The sequence below is a fragment of the Mustela erminea genome, chromosome 5 (genome assembly GCF_009829155.1).
Source record: "Mustela erminea isolate mMusErm1 chromosome 5, mMusErm1.Pri, whole genome shotgun sequence".
Taxonomy (NCBI): Eukaryota; Metazoa; Chordata; class Mammalia; order Carnivora; family Mustelidae; genus Mustela; species Mustela erminea.
Window position 1 is genome coordinate 56,291,387 of NC_045618.1, and position 22,287 is coordinate 56,313,673.

General features: G+C 39.2%; 2 protein-coding genes and 1 long non-coding RNA gene across 4 annotated transcripts in view; 1 reads left to right on the forward strand and 2 right to left on the reverse strand.

Annotated features, from left to right (window-relative positions):
* The window catches only part of AQR (aquarius intron-binding spliceosomal factor), a 93,695-nt gene extending 86,473 nt beyond the window's left edge, over nucleotides 1–7,222 (reverse strand). Inside the window, exons 1-3 of the mRNA XM_032343217.1 lie at nucleotides 7,148–7,222; nucleotides 2,007–2,063; nucleotides 1,461–1,501 (exon numbers count right to left, since the gene is read on the reverse strand). Coding sequence (XP_032199108.1) covers nucleotides 1,461–1,501; nucleotides 2,007–2,063; nucleotides 7,148–7,222 — 173 coding nt within the window. The remainder of the gene's footprint in view (nucleotides 1–1,460; nucleotides 1,502–2,006; nucleotides 2,064–7,147) is intronic.
* Nucleotides 7,223–9,680: 2,458 nt separating this feature from the next.
* Nucleotides 9,681–19,201, reverse strand: ZNF770 (zinc finger protein 770). The gene is made up of 2 exons (XM_032343219.1): nucleotides 19,093–19,201; nucleotides 9,681–14,025 (listed from the first exon to the last, which is right to left on the reverse strand). The coding sequence occupies exon 2, from the start codon at nucleotides 13,970–13,972 to the stop codon at nucleotides 11,900–11,902; it is 2,073 nt and encodes a 690-aa protein (XP_032199110.1). The 5' UTR covers nucleotides 13,973–14,025; nucleotides 19,093–19,201; the 3' UTR covers nucleotides 9,681–11,899.
* Nucleotides 19,202–19,273: 72 nt separating this feature from the next.
* The window catches only part of LOC116589978, a 55,503-nt gene continuing 52,489 nt past the window's right edge, over nucleotides 19,274–22,287 (forward strand). For both annotated transcript variants that reach the window (XR_004285454.1, XR_004285453.1), the window contains exon 1: nucleotides 19,274–19,459. This is a non-coding gene — a long non-coding RNA (uncharacterized LOC116589978). The remainder of the gene's footprint in view (nucleotides 19,460–22,287) is intronic.

Below are 22,287 nucleotides of genomic sequence, written 5' to 3' on the forward strand. Positions count from 1 at the left end.
AAGATGATTTTCAGATTGGTATACCCTTAATATGTAAGAAAAAAGAATCCTAGAATTTATCTACCCATTTATTTAAGTTTTATTAGGTAATCTCATCCATACCCATTCCCAGACCAAGTCATAAGTTATGTATCTGCTCAAATGTTGTATCTTTAGAGGATTTCCCTGATCATTCAATCTAAAATGGTCCTTGTAACTACCCTAAACACACTTAAATTTATAATACTACCTGAGACATTATATACCTGTATATTTCCTGTCTGGACTAGAACTAGAACACAAGCTCAGTGAGTAGAGACTTTATCTGCCATGTTCACTGTTGTTCCTTTAGCACTGACATAGTGGTTGATACACAGCACGCTCAACTCTGTCATGTTTTGTGAGCTCTGTACTGAGATACCCAACTGTTTACTCTACATCTCCATCTGCATGGCTCTTTACTACTTAGAATTCAACCTTTCTAAAAGGGGACTAATAATCTATGTCCAACCCCATCCCTAACAACAAAGGAGAAATCAGTAATGGAATCCACTAATTAACCTAAGCCAAAAACTTAGAGAAGTCACCTTTGATTCTCCCCTTTCCCTCATCTACCACATCCAACCACCAACCATCTTGCCACTTCTATCTCAAATTGGCACACCTCTGTATCTCAATCTTCCAAGCTAATTCAAGCCACCATTATCTGGAATGTAATTACTACAATACTCACCTAATTTCTTGCTTCTTATACCCTCAAATTCTTTTTTTTAAATATCACCATCTTAACCAAGTTAAGCTTACAGGCTTAACTTCTCATTATTCTTCAGATAAGAAACAAAATCCTTAACATGACCTTTGGTCCTGCTTCCTTTTATATGCTCACAAATCAATCATTAAAGCAAAAACAACTAGCTTCTCATTTTGATGCTACCATGGATTTGCCTTCATAATATTTAGTAAAATTAACCTTCTAGGACTCAAACACATGAAAAATAACAAATCTGAGATTTTCAAGTTTTTTTAGTCATAACCTAAATGTTTCCATTTTATATGAAAACACTTAATCAATTATTCTTCTAAAACACTCACATGTAGGCATGTATGTCTACAGCTGCAGATACAGAAACATACCCAAAATACATTAAAAAAAAAAAAAGATGAGATGGAATGATGTGTACAGTATAAGCTTTCTGTATTAAAAAAAAATATGTAGATAAATAAATCAAGGGTTAAGGGACACAGAAGATTTCTCGAAACTTACCCCCTTCTTTTCTATTATTTATTTTTATTATTTTACATATATTCTATACATTGCAGCAGCTAGATATAAAAGTTTTTCTGGCCACCATCTCCCCAATGACCAAATCAAAAAGAAAGAAAAAAGTTCCTAGTTACGATCACATTTAGTTTAGAAGTGCAAAAGAGATCCAACTTGGTCCCACCTAACCTCTATATATGAAAATTAAACTCATTCTTACCTCGATTTGACAATCTCTTTTTCATATATATCTTCAATGACCTGTTATCAAAAATATAAAAATATTTACTATCTCAAACAGCATTTTTTTAGATCCCAAGTTGGTAGTTTCCAGTTACTCAGTTTATATAAAATAAGCTGGCTTAGGATACTTATAAAATATTACTGAAATAATTACTTAAAAGATTTTTTTATAACCTCATCATAGTCCTCAAAATGTAAAATAATAGAAAGCAAAGTAGTAGAAGATAAATAATAAAATATATATATATATATATATATGAAAAGAGTCCTAGAAACAATTACTAAAATCATGTATTCAAGGTGGCTCTGTCATGTAGCGGATAGAGCACTGGACTTTTTTTTTTTTTTTTAAGATTTTATTTATTTATTTGACAGAGATCATAAGCAGGCAGAGAGGCAGGCAGAGAGAAGGGGAAGCAGGCTCCCCTCAGAGCAGGGAATGCTTTTGTTGAATTAGTCCTTAAAAATGAGATAAAAAGAACATACCTATACAAAAAGAATGTTGTAACCCCAAAATACTTACCTTTATATCAAAAGGTGATTTTTTCTTGATATGAGGAGCCCAGTATTTACATGCTAACTGCAAAAATAAATAGTATAAATAATAAGTCACAGGTTCATACCATTGTTGAGCTAAAAGATTGGATTCATACAGTAACAAGCTATTTCTTAATAGGGCACTACAGGCATTGGGAGGACAGAGTAATCCCACCTCCTAGGAGGACTATACAGGCATGCAGGCCAGTCAGCATCCTTGACCCCAATCCACTAAATGCCAGTAATGCCCTGCACTGCACCCTGCTCTTGTGATTTACAAAAACAAAACAAACTTTTCTAACCACACCAAGAGGAACAGTAGGACCCACTTAATAACCACAGTCAAACATCTTCAGCATAGAGACAATGAAACCCAGAAACTGCCTAGAAAGAACACCCTAGAACCTAGAGTTAAGTGAGCTCCCCAAGATTACAATTAGTTAAGAACTAAGCAAGTATTGAAAATCAGATTCAAAATCTTCAGGAATGTTTACTTGTAAAACAATAACTTTAAGTGATTAGTGGACACCCAGACACACATAATGAAACCTAAAAAGTTTCTAATCTATAAGCAGGTTATTACAGAGAACAAAAGAACTGATATACTTCAGCAGAATATATATATATATATATATATATATATATATATATATACACACACACACACACACACAATATTTCCAGATCTTTAGATGGGTTGTATATTATTATATAATATCAAGAAAAAACTTGTCTTATTAATATGCATTTTTTAAAAAAAACTAAACTGCAATCTCTTGAAAAACAGAAAACTCTGGTAAGCACAAAGATTCAACACATTTATAAGAAAGTGTTATCTGCACAGTGTCTGGTATACTGGAGGAACTCAAATAATAGCCAATGGATTGACGTATGTAGGTATATACACACAGGTGCATGGCTGAATGAACAAATAAAGTAAAATCTGAAATGTTACCTCTTCTATGAGGTTTTCCTCAACCCTACCTGAGGGTGATAATTGTTTCTTCCTTCTCTTCATTTCATAAAGAACTCTACTATAGTCTTATCTTTCTGTATTATCAATCATTTGATTGCTTGTCTATCTTCCTGTCTGCCTAAGTGGAACACTAAAGAGATGGGACTCATATCTTCTTTGCTTCTATAGCTAAGTACCTATCCCAGTAAGCACACCCAAAGGGCCTCACGAGCAGTGAGGACACTGACCCTGAGGAAGTCTCTCCAACCCATATATCAACGGCCCACTTACATGACTCCTTCCCGAACTATCAATTAGCCTCCAACCCAACAGAAAACACTTCTACCCCCAATTATCTTATGGTATTCTCATTCCTCATTCCACTGTCTATGGGCATCACACAAACTACTTTTACTCACCTCATACCATTAAGAGAACTGAATCCGATCAGTTTTCATGGATTTAAGGTCTTCCAAACACATATGTAAGTCCTATCTTCTGATCAAAACTGCTTACTGTAAATATCTGATCCAGCTTTTCCTTGGGGTCGAACCTGTGACCTCTCAGACACTACTGCCTTCCCCCATACTCTCCAATCTCATGCAAAACAGAAACTCTTTCCATTTCCCACTTAACATAGCTATGACAGCATAGATTGTTCAAAATAAATTTTACTGTAAGACAAAAAGAACATAAAATACAGTAGCATAAAAAACTAAATTCACAAAGTTCAGATTTCTGATCTCTTTAAAACTAAATTTTAAGCTCTGCAACTTACTCATTTAATAATAATTTAAAAATACCTTCTCTGGTCAGGTACTCAGAAATGAAGAAGGAGGAAGGAGAAATGGGAGGAGAAAGAGAAGAAGAAAAAGAATAAACCACCACCTAAATCCAAGATACCCCCTCCAGCTAGAAAACCCATTTCCTCATGTCCCTATTATGTTTTAAAGTCCATCTAAAATGGCACTTTCTCAATGGGGAGAAGATTCTTTCTTGACAGTCTTTTCTTAGACAAAACTTTCCATTTAAAACTGTGTTCTCAAAGCATTTCCCTCACATCTCTATTCTGGCATTTATTGACTGAACTATGATGAGTCTCTTAAAGTCTCCCAGAAACTGAACTCCCTAAATACAAGGATCACATTTTATTTATCTTTGCAGCCTATAAGAGCCCAAAACGGTATCTAGCAGATTTTAGACATTCAAGTTTGCTCTCCATGGCCCAATACTGCTGAGAATGTTCATCCCTACTTCTATATTTTTAATGCTCTGGTATGTTTACCCATTAATTCACTCACTCTTTTAACAAATACTCATCACACAATGTGCACCTAGTACAACGCTAGGCACTGGGGGTACATGGGGAATAAATCAGACACGGTTACTAGCCTCAGCTCTCTCAATCTAATGTAGGATACAGTAAAAGTCACATGTTCACAAATAACATTCGCTGGGACATATCAGTCAATCCTACAGTTTTAAATACCATCTTGGGTGAAAAAATACAAAATTTATATTCAAGCCCACAGCTTGCTCAGGTACTCTCGACGCACATATTCAACTGCCTCCTCAGTATTTTCAACTGAATGGTTACTAGGCATCTCACATTTAACAAGTCCCAAAGAGAGCTCTTGATACTCCCCCACTAAACCCTCTCCTTTCCTATCTCATTAAATGTCCATACCATTCACCTAGTTGTTCAAGCTATGACCAATTCGTCTTTTCCTCCATCCTTCCACAATCATCATCAGGTCCTGCTGCCTCTAGCCTCCGTATGTATCAGTTACCCTAATCTTTATTTTTTTATTATTTTTTCATATATGTTTAAGTCTTTATTTATTTCAGAGAGAGAGAGAGAGCATGAGAAGGGGAAGGGTGGGAGAGAGAAGCAGACTACCTGCCGAGCAGGGAGCCCAATGTGGGACTTGATCCCAGGACTCCAGGATCACGACCTGAGCTGAAGGCAGTTGTTTAACCAACTGAGCCACCGAGGCGCCCTATCCTAATCTTTAATAGTAGAGACCACCATCATCTCTTACCTGGAGTCACTGGTGACCCTACTGCTACTTTTGCTCTTTCACTCTCACGCAGTTTCCACCCATTAGCCAGAAGATCCTTTCTAAAATATTCCCTGGATTGCAATTAAAATCTACTGTACTGAGAATGAAATCCAAACTTCTTATCTCACCCTCCAAAACTATATACGATATGATGTCTACATACTATCTCTCCTCTTATGTTTCTATCCTGGCGTTTTTTATATTCATACCATAAAGCATTTGCACTTGCTATTCCCTGCACTGTTTCCCTGCTCTCCCCCAAACTGGCATTTCTTCGCATTCAGGTCTTAGTTCAAATGTCACCTCAGAGAGAGCTTTCCTGACTGCCTTTCATACACCCCACCCTAGTCAGTGTCATAACACCCTGCTTCATTTTCCTGATACCACTTATCCCTATTTGAAACTGTACTGTTTTTTTTTTTTTTTTAAGTTTATTTATTTATTTATTTGACAGAGAGAGACATAGTGAGAAAGGGAACACAAGCAGGGGGAGTGGGAGAGGGAGAGGGAGAAGCAGGCTTCCTGGTGGGCAGGGAGCCCGATGTGGGGCTCGATCCCAGGATCCTGGGATCATGACCTCAACCGAAGGCAGACACTTAACGATTGAGCTACCCAGGCACCCCTGAAACTGTACTGTTAATTTGTCTGACTCATCTCTAAAATCTAAGCTCCTTGAGCGAAGGAAATTAATAAATGGCTTTAACCATAAAAATACAGGTACAGGAGCACCTGGGTGGCTCAGTGGGTTAAGGCTCAGGTCATGATCTCAGGGTCCTGGGATCAAGTCCCGCATTGGGCTCTCTGCTTAGCAGGGAGCCTGCTTCCTCCTCTCTCTCTCTGCCTACTTGTGATCTCTGTCTGTCAAATAAATAAATAAAATCTTAAAAAAAAAAAAAAGGTACATGGGAAAAGGGAGATCTAATATAGTTTAAGTTGTAAAGAAAGCTTCTCCCAAGTAATGTAGATGGATGACAATGAATTAACCGCATAAAGTGGGAGAAAATAAGGATTCTGAGCAGAAGGAACAATGTTGAAAGAACAGGAGATTAAAGAAAGCATGTCGAATTTAAGTAAATGCGGGTCAGTATGGCTAAAGCAGAGTAAGAAAGAGAGAGGAAAGTGGATATAAGCACAAGCCAGATTACATAGTATTTTGAAAGATCCTGGTCATTACCCTAAGAGAAATTAGAACTCTACAGATTTTAAGAAGGTAAGTGATATGACTGGATTTGCATTTGTATAAAATCACTGGCAGCAATATGAAGAATGGGCTGCGGGAAAGCCACGAACCACAGGTTAGGGTGCGTAGGCCCACAGAATAAACAAGGGCAACGTAGCTTAGGGTACAGAGACGCAGACAAACTTGAAAGCTATTTAGAATGTAAACACATGGTGGTTAAGGGAAAGGGCGGTTCAAACTGAGGCACATCTGAGACAGACCAGAGAAGAAAGACGAAGATGGGCTAACTTGGGGAGGGAACTACTTGCACTCTTAACCAACACCCAAAGCAGCGAAATAAGGATTAGGAATGTTGTTGAGGGCTAGGGATGTTTCCTTTTTCACAGCCCACCGCGGTCCACAATGCAGCACAGTAAACGGGTTCTACATGAATGCTTTCGGATGACGCCACTGCTCTCTTCACAGATGCATCTGCTTGGAGCAGGTGTCTTGGAAGACTCTCGTCGCTCCACTCAAAAGCCTAGTTACTCTAAGGCTAAGAAAAACTCTACTCCTTCCTCTCTGTTAGGCATCATCTCGGCTACGAAGCCCTGCCAGTGTCAGATAGGCTGGGGTGCTTTCTACCGTGAATCTACCGCTTCTGCGACAGACTCCGGGACAGAAAAGCTCGCTTAGTATGTTTCTCTTTATTTCTCTATCTTCCCTGGAACCTGTTCTCCGCAGGGCAAGGCGGCTCTTCCCCTGTGCTATCCCCAGCGCCCAACACAGTGGCCGACTCAGAGCAGATACTCAGTTCGAACACTTGAGTGAATGAATTGACGAACGAATGCTTCCTGGGTGCTCCCAGTCCCACGGAAAATCCCAGACCCTGGCCTCGGGAGCCTTGACATCTCCCCACTTTCACACCCACCAGACTCGGCCAAGCGCACCTGGGTTACGAACTCCGCGTTGATCTGGGACACCGTAGGAGCCACGATTTTCTTGGGCTGAGCAGGGGCCGCCATGGCAGCACTCTCCGCTCCAGTGAAAGGAAAGGTCCGCTCGGAGCAGTGGGGAACCCGATGCGCTTCCCCTAACAGGTAGCTGTGGCTGCCCAACTCCGCGAACCAGGAGCCCGTGGGCCAAAATATCCTCACTGTTCACAGTCTCAGAGGAGCGCGTACCGCATCCCGTACACTTCCCCGGAAGCGGAACGGAATAGGGCCGGAAGTTCGTGCAGGTGTTGGGTCTGAGCTAGAGAATGCAAGGGCTTCGGCCTCCACCTCTTGCGTCCCCTAGCGGAAAGATGGGAGAACGCACCCTGTAGTGCGGATAGAGTCTCAATGTCTGGGCAGGTAGGTAGGTGGTGTTGGGCGAGGGTTCTCCTGGTAGAGTTGCCGGCGTCGGGGAGACTTGGCAGTTCTCTCAAACCTAAAAAAAGCGGTAGTGAAAAAAATATAGGCTGGGTATGAAGGGCTTGGTTTTAAATGTTTTTAAAAGATTCATGAAGGTATAGGTTGACATACAATGAACTGCATGCACATATTTGGAGTGTAAAATTTGATCTGTTTTCAGTCCTACATCGGTGAAACCATCACCCAAATCAGGATGTTAAGCATATTCAACACCCCGAAAAGTTTCCTCATGCTTTTTGCAATCCATCCCTATTGCCAAACTAGGGGAAAAGGGCTACTAGGTTAAAAGGGGCTGACAGGTTAGTGAGTGAAGAGGCAATGGAGAAAGTAGGTGTAAAATGGATTTTCAATATAAAAAACAGAAAGGTACAACAGTAACCAGAATGTCAGGTAAAACTCAAGTTTTTTGTCCCAACTGTTATCTGTTTTTATGCAAGGTGCAGTGGATTTTTTTTATTTTTTTTATTTTTTGGCCTATCCTCCCTTCTTTCCAAACCCAACTTCAAATTTGACCTAATAGCTAACCTGCATAAATGCAAATAAATGCAAATTATTGGGCCCAACACATGACATGAGAGAAACTCTGAAGATGTGGCTTAGCTATCCATGCTTTTAACAAACTCTCTATATGATTCCAATGCACACTAAAGTTTGAAAACCACTGATCAACAATTGCAGTTAATGGAGTTATGAACAAAAAGCAGGGGAGCACAGGGGATGGATTGTTTGGGTAAATCAGAAAGGCTTCTAGAGGAAGTAGTATTTAAGTTTAAACTCAAAGAATGAATAGAAATTTGCCAGTGTAGATGTAAAATATTACAAGTTCCATATCCCTTTAATAATACCATTGTGTCACTTTTCGTTTTTCTTTTTTTTTTTTCCCTCTTGGTGTTAACTGAACCCTAGCAGTTAGCCCTGAAATTTAAGTCCTTCTAATCAGCAATAGAAGTTCAAGATAGGAATTAAATGTTCTTTCCTGTTTCTAAAAAGCAGATAGTCTGTTTCATCAAAAAGTCCTTGAGGTATCTGGCTGGCTCAGTAGGTGGCCTGGACTATTGATCCCAGAGCCATGAGTTCAAGCCCCCCACGTATAGTGTAGAGATTACTAAAAAACAACAGAAAACCCAAGTAAGGGTTATTTAACATAATATGTGAATTGAAATGTTTTGGGGGCTCCTGGCTGGCTCAGTCAATAGAATATGCGACTCTTAAAAAAAAAAAAAAAAAAAAAAGAATATGAGACTCTTGATCCCAGGGTTGTGAGTTGAAGCCCCATGTTGGGATAGAGATTATGTTAAAAAATAAGTAGAAGTCAATTCATCATTTAAAAAATGTTTTCTGCAAGCCAGTTTTAAACACTTTAGTTTTTTTCCCATAATCATGTAAAGTCAAATAAAATCTGGCTGAACTGAATTTCTTCTTTGAACAGTGTGAAGTCTGTATCTAATTTAAAATAATAGTGGGTAGACAAAATGGAGACAAGAATAGCAAGAATATGCATGGGAGGAACTAATTCTGTATTTCTTTAGCACAAATCTGGAGCAAGGCCAAAGAGGAAGATAAATGGGTAAACGGGTAGATCATGTGACATGTAATGCAGTTAACATCCTTTTGTAGGTGGTAATAAAATATCAAAGAAATGTACTAAGAAGGAAAAGTAAAAAAATACATAAATAAGTAAAAGGGAGATGATTAAATATCCATGTTAGGAAATTCAGTGTAGAAGGTGGATTGGAGTGGGCCCAGGAAAAGTGTTTGGCCATCAGTACCTTATTCTAGTATTATGTGCTTTTGCTTTCTATTAAAAAAAAAAAAAAAAAAAAAAGGTCCAAACTCTGTAATTTGAAAGTTTATTTTTAAAATACTCTGAAATTTAAATTCTTCGGGACTCTTAACCACCACCCACTTTCTTTCAACACACACACATTTTGTCTTAAAATTGTTGGCCCTACTGCAGTACAAAACAAGAAACAATAATTCCACTAACTCAGCCAATGGAACTACTTCAGTAAGTAATCATGCTACAGCCTGGAATCACCCAAACAAAAATTTTTAATAAATCTCTTTAAAGGTATTTATAAAGTTTATTTTTTCAGAAAACCAAAGTAATTGATTCAACAATACTAACAGTTCTAGCATGCAGCAAATCATCATTTAACATCTAATGTTTAATTTTTGTATCATGGAGGTATACAGTTTATTTTCATTCCTATAAAGTTTCCACAAGAAGCTTGCAGTGATAAAGGTAAATAAGGATTGTTACAGGTACTTCCAATAGCACTACAGTACATCTTTGACAAAATTTTTTACAATATTCCAACTTTCAATATGAAACAGCTTAAAAAGTCATGGGCCCAAAAAAAAAAAAAAAGTATAGTAGTATCACTTAAGCAAATAAAGTCTAATAATCATACAAGCACAACACTGTTAGGACTCTCCCTGTTTGAGCTGGGAAATGGCTAAATGAGACATTTGCTTCAAATAAAATTAAATAAATAGCTTTGGAAAATCCCCCAATACATAATTACAAACAAAAAATCCTTGAACCTACCTATATTCTTGGAAAATATGAACTAATTATTCCTTGTTTTTATGTAATAGGTATGTTCTTGAAAAGTTTTGTGTAAAGCAAATTCTGTAAACCATCATCTTGCTTGCATTGGAGGAACATACCTGGAGGAAACCTAAGAGAAATTCTTCTTTAAAACATGATTCTCCTGCATATTAATACACATTGGGCATTTTATCGGTTACTGTTACTGTTATCTGTTACTATACTGTTACATTTTATCTCTGTATATTAAACCCAAGTTTCTCAAAATGCACTGGAAAAAGAAGATACCAACCTCTCTTCCCCCTTCCTCCTATACAAAGACAATTCTTAGAGTATGACAAAGAGCTTACAATGCAAAGAATGTTTAGTATCCATTCTTAACAGAGGGCTTGTCACTATATTAAAGTACACCAGGAAAAACACCCACCAGTTCTTCTCTTCAAAGATAATGGTTACTTTATTACTAAGAAATGTCATTCTTAAAGATTTTATTAAAAAATGGCAAATACAAAGGACATTTTGTGATTATGTCTTTTATAGCTTAAGATTCAGTATTTCCCAATCACAACAGTGCTGTTTCGAAGAATGATACCCTCAATTCCATAAGCACTTTATTACTATTGGGAATAATTACCTTACTAATCAAAACAATTTGCTAAGGATCAAAATAACATTCTTTAGCATTAGCGTCTTGCGAGAAACAACAGAATTAAAAACTAGAATTAGACCTACTCATTGCCATTTGATCAAACTTAACAGATTTAGTTAAGTACAGGACCACTCAATTCAAGAGGCATTAAAACAAAGTTTTACTGAAGTAAAACAGAAGTCATGTGGAGATGTAGATCTATGGGTGAGTCTTAAGTCTATACAACTACTGTTGTCAATTATTTAGTAAATAGATGAATTTCATTTATTCCTCTGACAAGATAATACTGCATACATATCCTCAAAAAGATTATGGCACTTGGAAAATATTCCCAATTAGTAAACATGATAAATGTATACAGGTGCATTCTAGTCTCTCTCCGACTTTCAGATCTTTTGGGAAAGACAACAAGCTGCGCAAAAGGCCAACTTCAAATCCCCTCTGGAAAAGGAGGTGAAGCTACCAGGGTCCTAAGAATAAATGGTTTGCAAAAGGCCAATGAAAATAATGCCATGATTTTTTCATCCACCTTCACTTTTACTGCCTTCAGTTTTTAAACTTACAAGAAAAAAAATCTGCAATGGAATTTGAGCCATAGGTGGACAAAATTATGCTTTCATATGAAACAAAATAATAAAATGTAGTGGGGCTATTTGCTGCAGCCAAAACCCAACTTTTACCTCTGTCTTTTGAGTATATCTAAAAGGAGATGGCATACAGTAAGAAATAATTCCTTTAAAAAATGATGAACTGAGTTATTGTACCGCATCATGGATTTGCATTTTCAATACAAAGTATATATTAAAATAAATAAATGTCTTCTATATGGCATCAAACCATGCTGTTCCCCCTAAAAATTAAGTTGGCTGTTCCTAAAACATCATATTAATTTTCTATGTATCTTGGCTCTTACTTTCAGGACAAGCAACTGCCTACGACATCACTCAACCTAACAAAGGCCTTTTAATGAAAACACATTTTAAATGATATAGGCTTTAAGAATGAGATCACCAGAGAGACCACAGATGTGTTCCTGGTTCTGTCAGTTACATAACTGAATCTGAGAACTTTATCTTGTGGTTGGTCATTCCTTAAAGTGAGTAAGTTGATGTCTTTTCCAGTGAGGAGCCTGTCTGAATGTTTTGCCACAAACTGAGCATTCAAATGGCTTCTGCCCTGCATGAATTAAATAGTGTCTTTCCAGTTTAGATGGAGATCTAAAACTTTTGGAACAAACGCTGCATTGGTAAAGAAGGCCATCATTCCTCTCTGCACGCCCTGAATAACTACAACAATGACCGTGTTGGCTCTGCTCTGATTGCAGTAGTGCACTAGAGAGATAAGGCTGCCTGTTCCTATAGGGGGTACTAAGAATGAAATCCTCTGATTCAGCCTTAACTTTTATTTCTGATATCTGATCTGACTCTGAGACCTCGTATTTTTGGAAACCAAGAGTCTGACATTGTTGGGAAGCATTATAGTTAACATTATCGCCTGGATGAATAAGAAGTTGGTTCAAATTTTCAAATTCTTGGCAAAGAGATCTTCTATAAGGAATCTTATCAATATGAGTTAATTTGTGTCTTTTTAAGTGAGCTGACTGCCTAAAAGATTTCCCACAAACATTACAGCCAAAAGGTCTCTGTCCAGTATGAATTAAATAGTGTCTTTGTAGTTTGGATATAGAAGGAAACACTTTCTCACATTTGTCACAAGGACACATCTTATGTCCAGTATGGATGTTTTCACTAGGAACTGAAAAACCACACTGAAGCACTTCACAGTTATCAAAGAATTCCTCTCCTGATGAACCATAGATAGATACATCTTTATTATTCACGGAGTTATCTAACATGTTTTCTGTTGTAAGGATACCTTTCAAGTTTTTACCCATATTTTGGCTCTGAAAGTGCTTTTGCCAAGAAAATGGCAAAGTCAATGTTTTCTTCTTTTTATTGCCAACTGGCTTATATGTTCCATGTTTGCCAAGAGAACCCATAAATGTTTTCGGGGTTTGTTCAGGGCTCTGCTCACCAGAAATAAGATCGTAATTTTTCAAGAAACTGTTTTTATATACTTTTTTCTCAGATCGAAAATTATCTAATTTCTTACCCCCAGCACGTTTAAGTTTAGCCAAGATTTTTTTCACAATGGTTTTATAGTTGTAGTTTCTTTTGAGCCGGCTTGGAATTTTGCCACCTCTGGCAGGAAAACACTTATGTCCATTGAGAATCTGCTCTGATTCAAAACACTCTTCACACTCTGGACACTGAAAAGGGACGATATAAATAGAGTGGACGTCAAGTTGATTATTCTCCTCAGATTCACCTATATCACCATTTTCAAAACCATCCTGCTTTGCATTTAATTTATTAGGCAGGGGGCAGGATTCTGGACTCTTTACCTTTAGTGAAAGTGTCTGAAAAGTCTTATTCCTGGTATGGATTTGTTTATGCTTCATAAGTTTGCTCTGAATCTTAAATCCTTTTTGACAAAAACAACATTGAAAAGGTCTTTCTTCTGAATGTGTGAGTTGATGAATTTTTAAATGAGTTGACTGTCGGAAAGATTTACTGCACAAGACACACTTAAAAGGCCTCTGGCCAGTATGAATAAGTGCATGCCTATCAAGTTTTGACTGTGATGGAAACATCTTGCCACAGATTGTACACGCGTGAATATTCTTTCTTTTCTTTGTAGGGCTGTATGTAGGATCGGACTTAGAGCGTGAGTGTAATGCCCATCTTTCCTCTGTGGTAAAAGTATGATACATCCCATATACTGGCTTTTCTTGCTTGGCCTCCAACAGTCTTCTGACCTGTTTAACATCATTCTGGTACGTTTCATTGTGAAGTTGTTGGTGCTTCACAAATGTCTTCAGATTTTTAAAGTGGCGTTGACAAATGCTACATTTAAAAGGCAGATTATGAGTTAGTTGATGTCTCTCCAGATGAACCAGTTGCCTAAAGGTTTTATGACACACATCACATTCAAATGGCTTTTGACCAGTATGAATGAGATAATGCCTAGCTAATTTTGATGGTGTTTCAAAGTGCTTGAAGCAAATATTGCAAATATATGGCCTGTTTCTAGGTAGTTTGTTGGCTACTACACACTGTTGAATCTTTAGCATTTTTAAATTGTTTTCAGCCATCATATTCTTCAGTGATATACTCTGATGAACTCCATGTTCTTAAACTCCACAGATGTCTAAAAATCAAAAATAAAAATGTATTAATTTAAAAATTATTTATTCAAATAAAAAAATAATTTAAGTTGTCCTTTGGTTAAAGATATTAAGGGTACAGGAGAACCTGGCCTTTTTCTTTGCTTAAAAAGTAAGTTAATAACCATTTTAGATGAATAGTTTAGATTTATAAAACTAAATTCACATACAGAAATGATTTGTCTTGGGATGCCTAGGTGGCTCAGTTCGTTAAGCATCTGCTTTCAGGGGTGCCTGGGTGGCTCAGTGGGTTAAAGCCTCTGCCGTCAGCTCAGGTCATGATCCCAGGGTCCTGGGATCGAGTCCCACATTGGGCTCTCTGCTCCTCAGGGAGCCTGCTTTCCCTTCTCTCTCTGCCTCCTCTCTGCCTACTTGTGATCTCTGTCAAATAAATAAATAAAATCTTAAAAAAAAAAAAAAAGCATCTGCTTTCAGCTCAGGTCATGATCCCAGTATCCTGGGATCGAGTCCCACATCAGGCTCCTTGCTTGGCAGGGAGCCTGCTTCTCTCTCTGCCCCTGCCTGCCACTCTGCCTGCCTGTTCACTCTCTCTGACAAATAAATAAAATCTTAAAAAAAAGAAAAGAAAAGAAATGATGAGTCTTTAAAATAAATTTCTAGGAGTACCTGGCTGGCTCAGTCAGTACAGTATAGGACTCGATCTCAGGATCATGAGTTCAAGCCCCTGGGTGTAGAATGTACTTAAAAATAAATAAATAAATTGGGGCACCTGGGTGGCTCAGTGGGTTAAAGCCTCTGCCTTCAGCTCAAGTCATGATCCCAGGGTTCTGGGATCGAGCCCCGAAATGGGTTCTCCGCTCAGCAGGGAGCCTGCTTCCCCCTTTCTCTCTGCTTGCCTCTCTGCCTGCCTGTGATCTTTCTCTGTCAAATAAATAAATAAAATCTTAAAAAATAAATCAATAAATAAGTAAATAAAATTGTAAAAAAAACTTTAAAAACATAATTTTAAGCTATATTTCTAATTAATTGAGATAATACATTAAAAAGGGGAGGAGTCAAATTTCTTAACATTATAAATAGACTCTTTAATTCCAAGTTTCCTAGTTCTCTATTAAGTAGCGTCATCATTATTTAGTTGCTTTGTCATTATTTATTATTTATTCATTTTTAAGAGAAAGAGAGAGAGAACCTGTGTGTGAATCAGGGTGAGGAGGGGCAGTGAGAGAAAAGAATCTTAGCAGGCTCCACCCTCAGCACAGAGCCCAATGTGGGGCTCCACCTCACGACCATGAAATCATGACCTGAGCCCAAATCAAGTTGGACGCTCAAATGACTAAGCCACCCAGGTGTCCCGTTTTGTCATTTTTAAAAAATTAAGCTAGAAGGTAAAGAATTAAAATATAAAATAAAATTAAAGTAAGAATTAAATATATAAAGAATTAAAGTATAAGAATTAAAATATAAGAGAATTAAAATATAAATATTATTTAAGAATTAAAATATAAAAGAATTAAAATGTAAAACTAAAAATAAGGTTATTTGCATATAATTATAGCACACCATGGGTAAGATCTGACAGTATGTTTCAGTTACCAAGGTTGGATTACTTAGCCACATCACTAACAGTATTTACTTTTAATTACCTCTTTGGACCAACAAAGACAATATGGACAACTGGGAGAAAATGCCCCAGATAACTTGGGTTCTAGTACTGATTTGTTACTGTATAATCTCAGCAGCAAAAAAAGGAAATAAATTCATCACTAAAACAGGGAAAATGTCTCCTGGCTGCATACCACATCAAGTTGTGAGAATCAATGGAAATAATCCATTTAAATGTATTGGAAAACTATGAAGTGATATACAAAAGGGAGGTATTACTTAGCTCAACACTAATCAAATTTTAAAACTTTATCCTTGTCTACATATTATGTATTTTTAGGGTTTCTAACTAAGAAATAAACATACCAAAAGAAAAAAGAAATAAACAAACTAACTAAATTTATAGTTCTTTGTATTTCTTCTTTGCATTTGTTGTGGAATTCCTAAAAGAGTCGATGAGGCAAATTGGCTACTTATATTCTTATCAATGGCTAAGTAACTGAAAGTTAAGTGTGGTTCACTTTTCAGACAATATAATAAAAGGATCATTTTGGTTTTGGAGTTAATATAAGGACAAATATGCTTTCACTAATATGACTCTGTAGGACACATGCAAAAGATTACTAGGTATTTTCACAAAAACTGTATACCCTATCTTCTTTTATCAGAGAAAACAATCTTCTCATTCTTCTACTATTGCATTTACTTTAAATAAAGGAGTCAGAGATTAAAAAAAAAAAAGCTGCTCTACCTCTCTAATGTTGTATCTTCTAGTTAAAATCACAAAGTTATTAAATCAAGAAACGCAGTGTTCTTTTGTCAGTTAACTTAGCAAACATCCAACATATATGCTATTTGTATATATGTGTACTGTTTTCTCCTACAAGATACCCTAAACACAAAATCACAAACATATCCACTGTGGTTCTTTTCAGCAATGTGAATTAGAAACAAAAACATTCGCTTATTGAGCAAGTTTCTTCTACTAGGGGCTTTATTACAGTGTTTTCGTGTTTGAAAAACACAACTGCATGTTGCTACCATTAATGCACCGTGAAATCAATTCAGTGGGTCACGATCCGCAGTCTTATTTAATAAAGAGTAGATAATATGAGACTGTATAACATAAAGATGAATACCGTTTTGTGAAACTTCTGTTGAAAGAAGTAAGAATGTTGTGAAAGCTGTTCCTCGTATATCTCTTCACACAACCCTAGTCAGAGGAAACCACAACAAATCAGTCACTTTGTTCAAAGTAACCAAGTAATCCATTAGGTAAGACTGGGGCCCACAGGATGAGGCAGGATTACTAAGGAAAGCAGCAGTATCTAATTTTTTTCACTTGGGCCATATAACCCTGAAATATTTACCAAAAAAATGTAATTAGAGGCCTAATGGATATGCCATACAAGTCTATGCAAAATAAAAGACTCTGACTGCAAGTCACTATATTAATTCACAAATATACCATATGACCCAGATATCCATGTTAGCAACAATCAACTGCTGGTGCTATTCATATTCATTTTCACTACACTGGGTTAGAGAAAATACTTGTGAACACTCTCTAAATCCCTAAACATGCTAACACACCAACAGTTACGAGAATTAAGTTATGAATTCCTGTCAAGCTATCAGGTGTCAGGTTGGTCAATCAGGACAAAGAGCCAAGATGAAAATAATAATCAAGCCTTTATTCACTTACTGCCACAGTGCAAGGATGAGGCAAAACAAGTACTGGTTCCCAGGGTCCATTAGACAGAACTACACTAGGTGAGGATCAGATGGATGCAGCAGACACCGCATCTCCCTGCAGAGGGGGCCAGAACAAAAGGCTTCCGCCTCATCATGGGCCTGTGAGCCAGAGGAAGAGGAAGGAAGGGCTAGGAGTAGAAAAGTCCTGAGTTAAAACAGAGCAAAGTACCTCAAGCAAGCCCCTCCCCCCACCCATCCAAGGGGTCTTGGCAGAGATGCAGGGGCCTGGGAAGCACCCGCCAAGACCTTCTGAATGCAGGTAACTGAGCCAACAACCCAAGCTAGAATAAACACGGGGTGAGTCCTCGATTGCAACTCCCTCCAGAAAACTGCAATGCACTGGCCATGCACAAGTCTGGTGTGGAGAGGGCAGTTTCCCCCCCTACTAAGACTGGCCAGCCAAAGACATGCAATTGTCTACCTTCAGGCCTGAAAGATCACACAAAGGATTTTGTCCAGGATGAGCCAATCTCCTCTATTCCTAACTTTTTTTCTTTAATAGTGTCTATGGAATACTCTTGAAAGAAGTCCCAGACTAGAACCACACAACACAACCATCTCTGATTATAACAGGAATTGACCACCTACAGTTCCTGTGCCAAGGTGTCTGTAGCTGATCAACTACCACTAACAGTTAAGACTGGATACTATTGTCATTTGCCTTTATACCACGTGGGAAAGCACTTTACTTTGCTTGAACCATGGGTGGCAACAAGTGATCTCATCTGCTATTTATAAGTGATAGCTCAGGGATCTCCAGGGCTCCCAGGGCAGTCCCATAAGTACTTCTACAGGGTGCACATTAATCTGATAGAGCTGCAAATCCCACTTCAACGGATTCTCTGTGCTCTCAATTGATTTTATCGTTGGTGGTAATTATTAAAACCAAACCAAACCAAACCAAAGCCAACTCTGTGTACTTTTTTTCTGTTAAACTGAAAATAAAAAGTAAAATAGTAAATCTCAGTGGTTCAACCTGAAGACGATTCGACAACGGCACGACAGGCTCTGTTGGAAGACTGTAAATACCGATTTAAAAGAATTTCAATGACGCTTCAAGGCTGAAAGCTTTTTGGTGTTTTTTGTATGTTGTGTTTTCTTTCTTTCTTTCTTTCTTTTTTTTTTTTTAACTAACATAATAAAAGCACAGTGAGGACATCACAAAAGCCAATGAACAAGAGACGAAAGCCCTGAGAGAAACGTGGGCCACTTCCAGCTGAGGAATCATCTCTGGCGACATTTATCACAGCCTTTCCTTCTTGGTGGCTGCTTCTGCCCCACTTCCCCTGGCCCACGCTCTTAAACCCTCACCTCTCGTCCCAGACGGGCTGCAAAGGACAGAGGACAGAGGACCCTGAAGTCCGGCCGTCGCCCTAATCACCCACAACCCAGAAGCATCTAAGGAGTCGAGTCGAGCCCAGAGACTGCAAAATCCCACACCAGGAAAGGAAGGGCAAGCGTGAAAACGGCTTTGGCCGCAGTCCGGGGGAAATGCCTCCTGCGACTCGACCCCCAGCAGGGCGGGGAAGCATCCTTTCTGCGTCTTCCTCTAAAGGACTGCGGCTCCCCAAGAGACGCAGTCGGGAGGCGGGGGACGGGAAAAGGAATGGGAGCGGAGGTCGTGGCGTCCCCGCGACGGGTCCCCGGGCACCTTGGAGGGATCGAGGCAGGGCCGACCCTTCCCGGGGATCGCTCCACCTCACACACGGACTCCTCGAGTCCTCCTCACGCACCTGGAGCTGGCACGGACCGGGCAGGCGCGCATCCCAGGGCCCAGGCGCCGCGAAGGGAGCGAGCGCACGTCCGTAGGGCTGGCGCGGCGACGGGCTGAGCGCGCAGGCGCCGCGCTCCGGAGCGCCCAGGGACGCGGTCCGGCTGGAAACAGGCTCCCCCCCACCCCAGGGCCGCCGTCGCTTCGGCGCGGTCTGCGAGTCGGGCGTGAAACGGGGTTCCAGAGGTTGATCCCCGCCCCTGCCGCCGCTTGCCCCGCGCTGCAGTTTCTCGGGGACGAGAATAGCGGCGTGAAGAAGGCCGGTTCGTCTGATTGGCGACGATGAGATGAGATGGGTGTAAAGTGCTCAACATAGTGTCTAGAGCATAGTAAGCCCCCAAATAGCTTTATCACTTACTACTCTTTTTATATTACATACAACTTTATGAAGGGGTGGGATCTCATTTAAAATGAGGGAAATGAGATCGAGGCGTTAAGAAACTTACTCAGTGTTGCGTGGCTGGTAGACGATGGGGTTGGGATTCGAACACCGCTGTTTAGCCCAAACCTGCACTTTTAATTCACTTCTTCCTAAATTAATCTCAGTATTTGATGTGGACACAATGAAGGGCTCAACGTTGCAGTCCTTTTACAGACTTGGAAGGCACATTAGTAGGGATAGGATGTTTAGATATCTACTGAAGATTTTAAGTACAAAAGAGTGGGAAATTACTGCGAATTTTTGCAGGTTCCGACTTTAAGTGTCTCAGCTTGAGCGCTGAGGACACGAGGACAGGAAACAAGCACATTTTCTTTCGACTGTAAGTAACTTTTCGCATTACTTGTTAAGGACCACTGACAACAAAAATTGTTATTTCTAATGTTGGTATACATTCCTCTATTTAAAAAGGAAAAAGTTGGGCCAATGAAAAGTCAGTCTCTACTTCCCATATGGCAACATGAGGAAATGGCTAATAGGACGTAAGCTTTGGCTTTTTATGTAGGAAGCTTAGAGGAGTCACATCTGGGGAAGGTTGAAGCCCTTACTTCCAAGAGAAGCAGAGACAGAGAAAGGAGGGGAAAATTTTTGGTGTCCTAAACGCTAACCTCAGGGTAAGGACGCTGTGTGTTCAGATAACCTTAGATACTTTGCTGCATTTTGCAGCTTCTTCTGGGAGCTCTGTTCAACCAAATCATGCAAATAATTGCTTCCATCATCAACCACATAAATCATCAGGAAAGATACGCAGACCATAAGAGAACATTTCCTGAAGTTGGAACCAATGGAGGGTGCATTACCTGCAAAATAAGTAGGCCTTTGCACCAAGAGTCTGAATTTGGAGTGTGGAACACAGATGAGACATGGATAAACTATTCTCCAAGGCCCATGCCCCATTCGCCCTGAATGTCATCTCAGGACTTTTCTGGAGAAAAAAGGGAGAAATTACCATGAATAAGCCATCAGGAAGATTTCACTAAATAGGTGAGATTTGAGCAGGGACTTGGCAGTGGGTTCAATATGGATAAACAGAAAATGTGGGGGGCAGGCTAGAACATTGTAGGGAGAGATCGTAGTAGTGACAAGGAAAAGTAAAGGAATGGTGTGGCATATGTTTATGATAAATCTTAACCACTGCAACTTACTAGTGTGTGTCCTTAAAAGTTATTTAACCTCTGAATCTCAGCTTCTGCATCTTTAAAATGGCGATATAATTAATCATTCACTCAGTGACCTGTCATGTACAAAATACAAAGAATTCACTTGTAAGCATGTGAAGATGAAACAGTGAGGGCCCTAACTTTGCTGTAGTTTTCAACTCAGAGCAACATGCAAAGAAGTACAATATGGTAAGATAAGATATGTACGGGACAGCAGTGGGGAGGTGAAATGTCTAAATCTGCTGGCGACTTCAGGTGGAGATTGTCTTTGAGCTGAGGCTTTCATTATCCATCGACCCATCCATCCGACCTACATATATTTTAAGCCCTTGCTATGTGCCAAGTCCTGTTCTAAGTTACTGAAGATAGAGTAGTGAAGAAATTAAAAAGTTAACAATTCCTGTCTTCATAGATTTTTCGTGTGTAGTTTATTTTTTATATATTTATATGCCTACAGAGGGATACACAATAAACTAAATAAGGAAAATATATCTAATATGTAAAGTATTGATGAGAACTGAGGGGAGAAATAAGCAGAGAAGGAGGCTATGGAGATTCGGGTGTGAGGTATCGCCCTCGGCCCGCAAGGACAACAAGAACCCTGGTTCGGATGCATCTTCTCTCTCTTCTCTCTCTTTATTTCTGCAAGTCTACACACTTATATACGCTTACATGACCAATCAGCGAGCAGGGTACAGGAGGGAGCGAATCAGGCTGTGCACCTAAATGAACAACTTCGCTAGCAACCAATGCTGTTTACTTCCTCTTTGGGCGTTCTGCTTAGTCTCACGAGGCAATCCTAACCTGGCAACTAGCCAGGCGCCATCTTTTAATGGCGGAGGCCGCCCTGGCCAGGGGCCTGCCTCCGACAGTGAGGGCTTGTTGGGATTTCAATAGATGGCCAGGGATGACTTTACTGATTAGTCCTGTGATTTTTGTGTGAAGCCTGATAGAATTGAGACAGCCAGTCCTACTTATTTATACATCAGTGTTTAGAGCGCCTACAGCTCACCAGGCAGTTTGCAAGAAGCTGAGAAGAGGCTTAAATGCCTTGCAGAGGTTTTCTTTTTCCTTCTTTATTTTAATCCTGTAGGCAGTGGGGGATTATTGAAGAATTTTGATTACAGGTGTGGCACGCTTCCATTTGTGTCATAGAAAACTCACTCAGAAGTAAGATGGATGACAGCACAGCGGCGGCAAAATTAGAATAGCCACGTTGTCAGCTAGGGGTTTCCTACTCCTTGAATATCTGGTTAACTTGGATGAAAACCCAGTTCTGTGGCCTGTGACCGTCTTCATGATACCTGTTCTCACAGTTTGCTCCTAGTGTGTGTGTGTGTCCTCCTTGGTAGTTCTTAACCTTTAGAGCTATCTATCTCCTTGTTAGCAACAACACGTTGAATGTAGAACTTAGCTTCCTTGTCAGTTTCTCGCAACTCAGCTAGTACCGAGTGCATCCAAGATAATTGGATGAAAGGAGTCCACACTTTTAGCATCTTTCATATGTCTTTGGAATATTTTTAGGAAAGAAACTATGAAATTGAGTTTTAATGCTTGC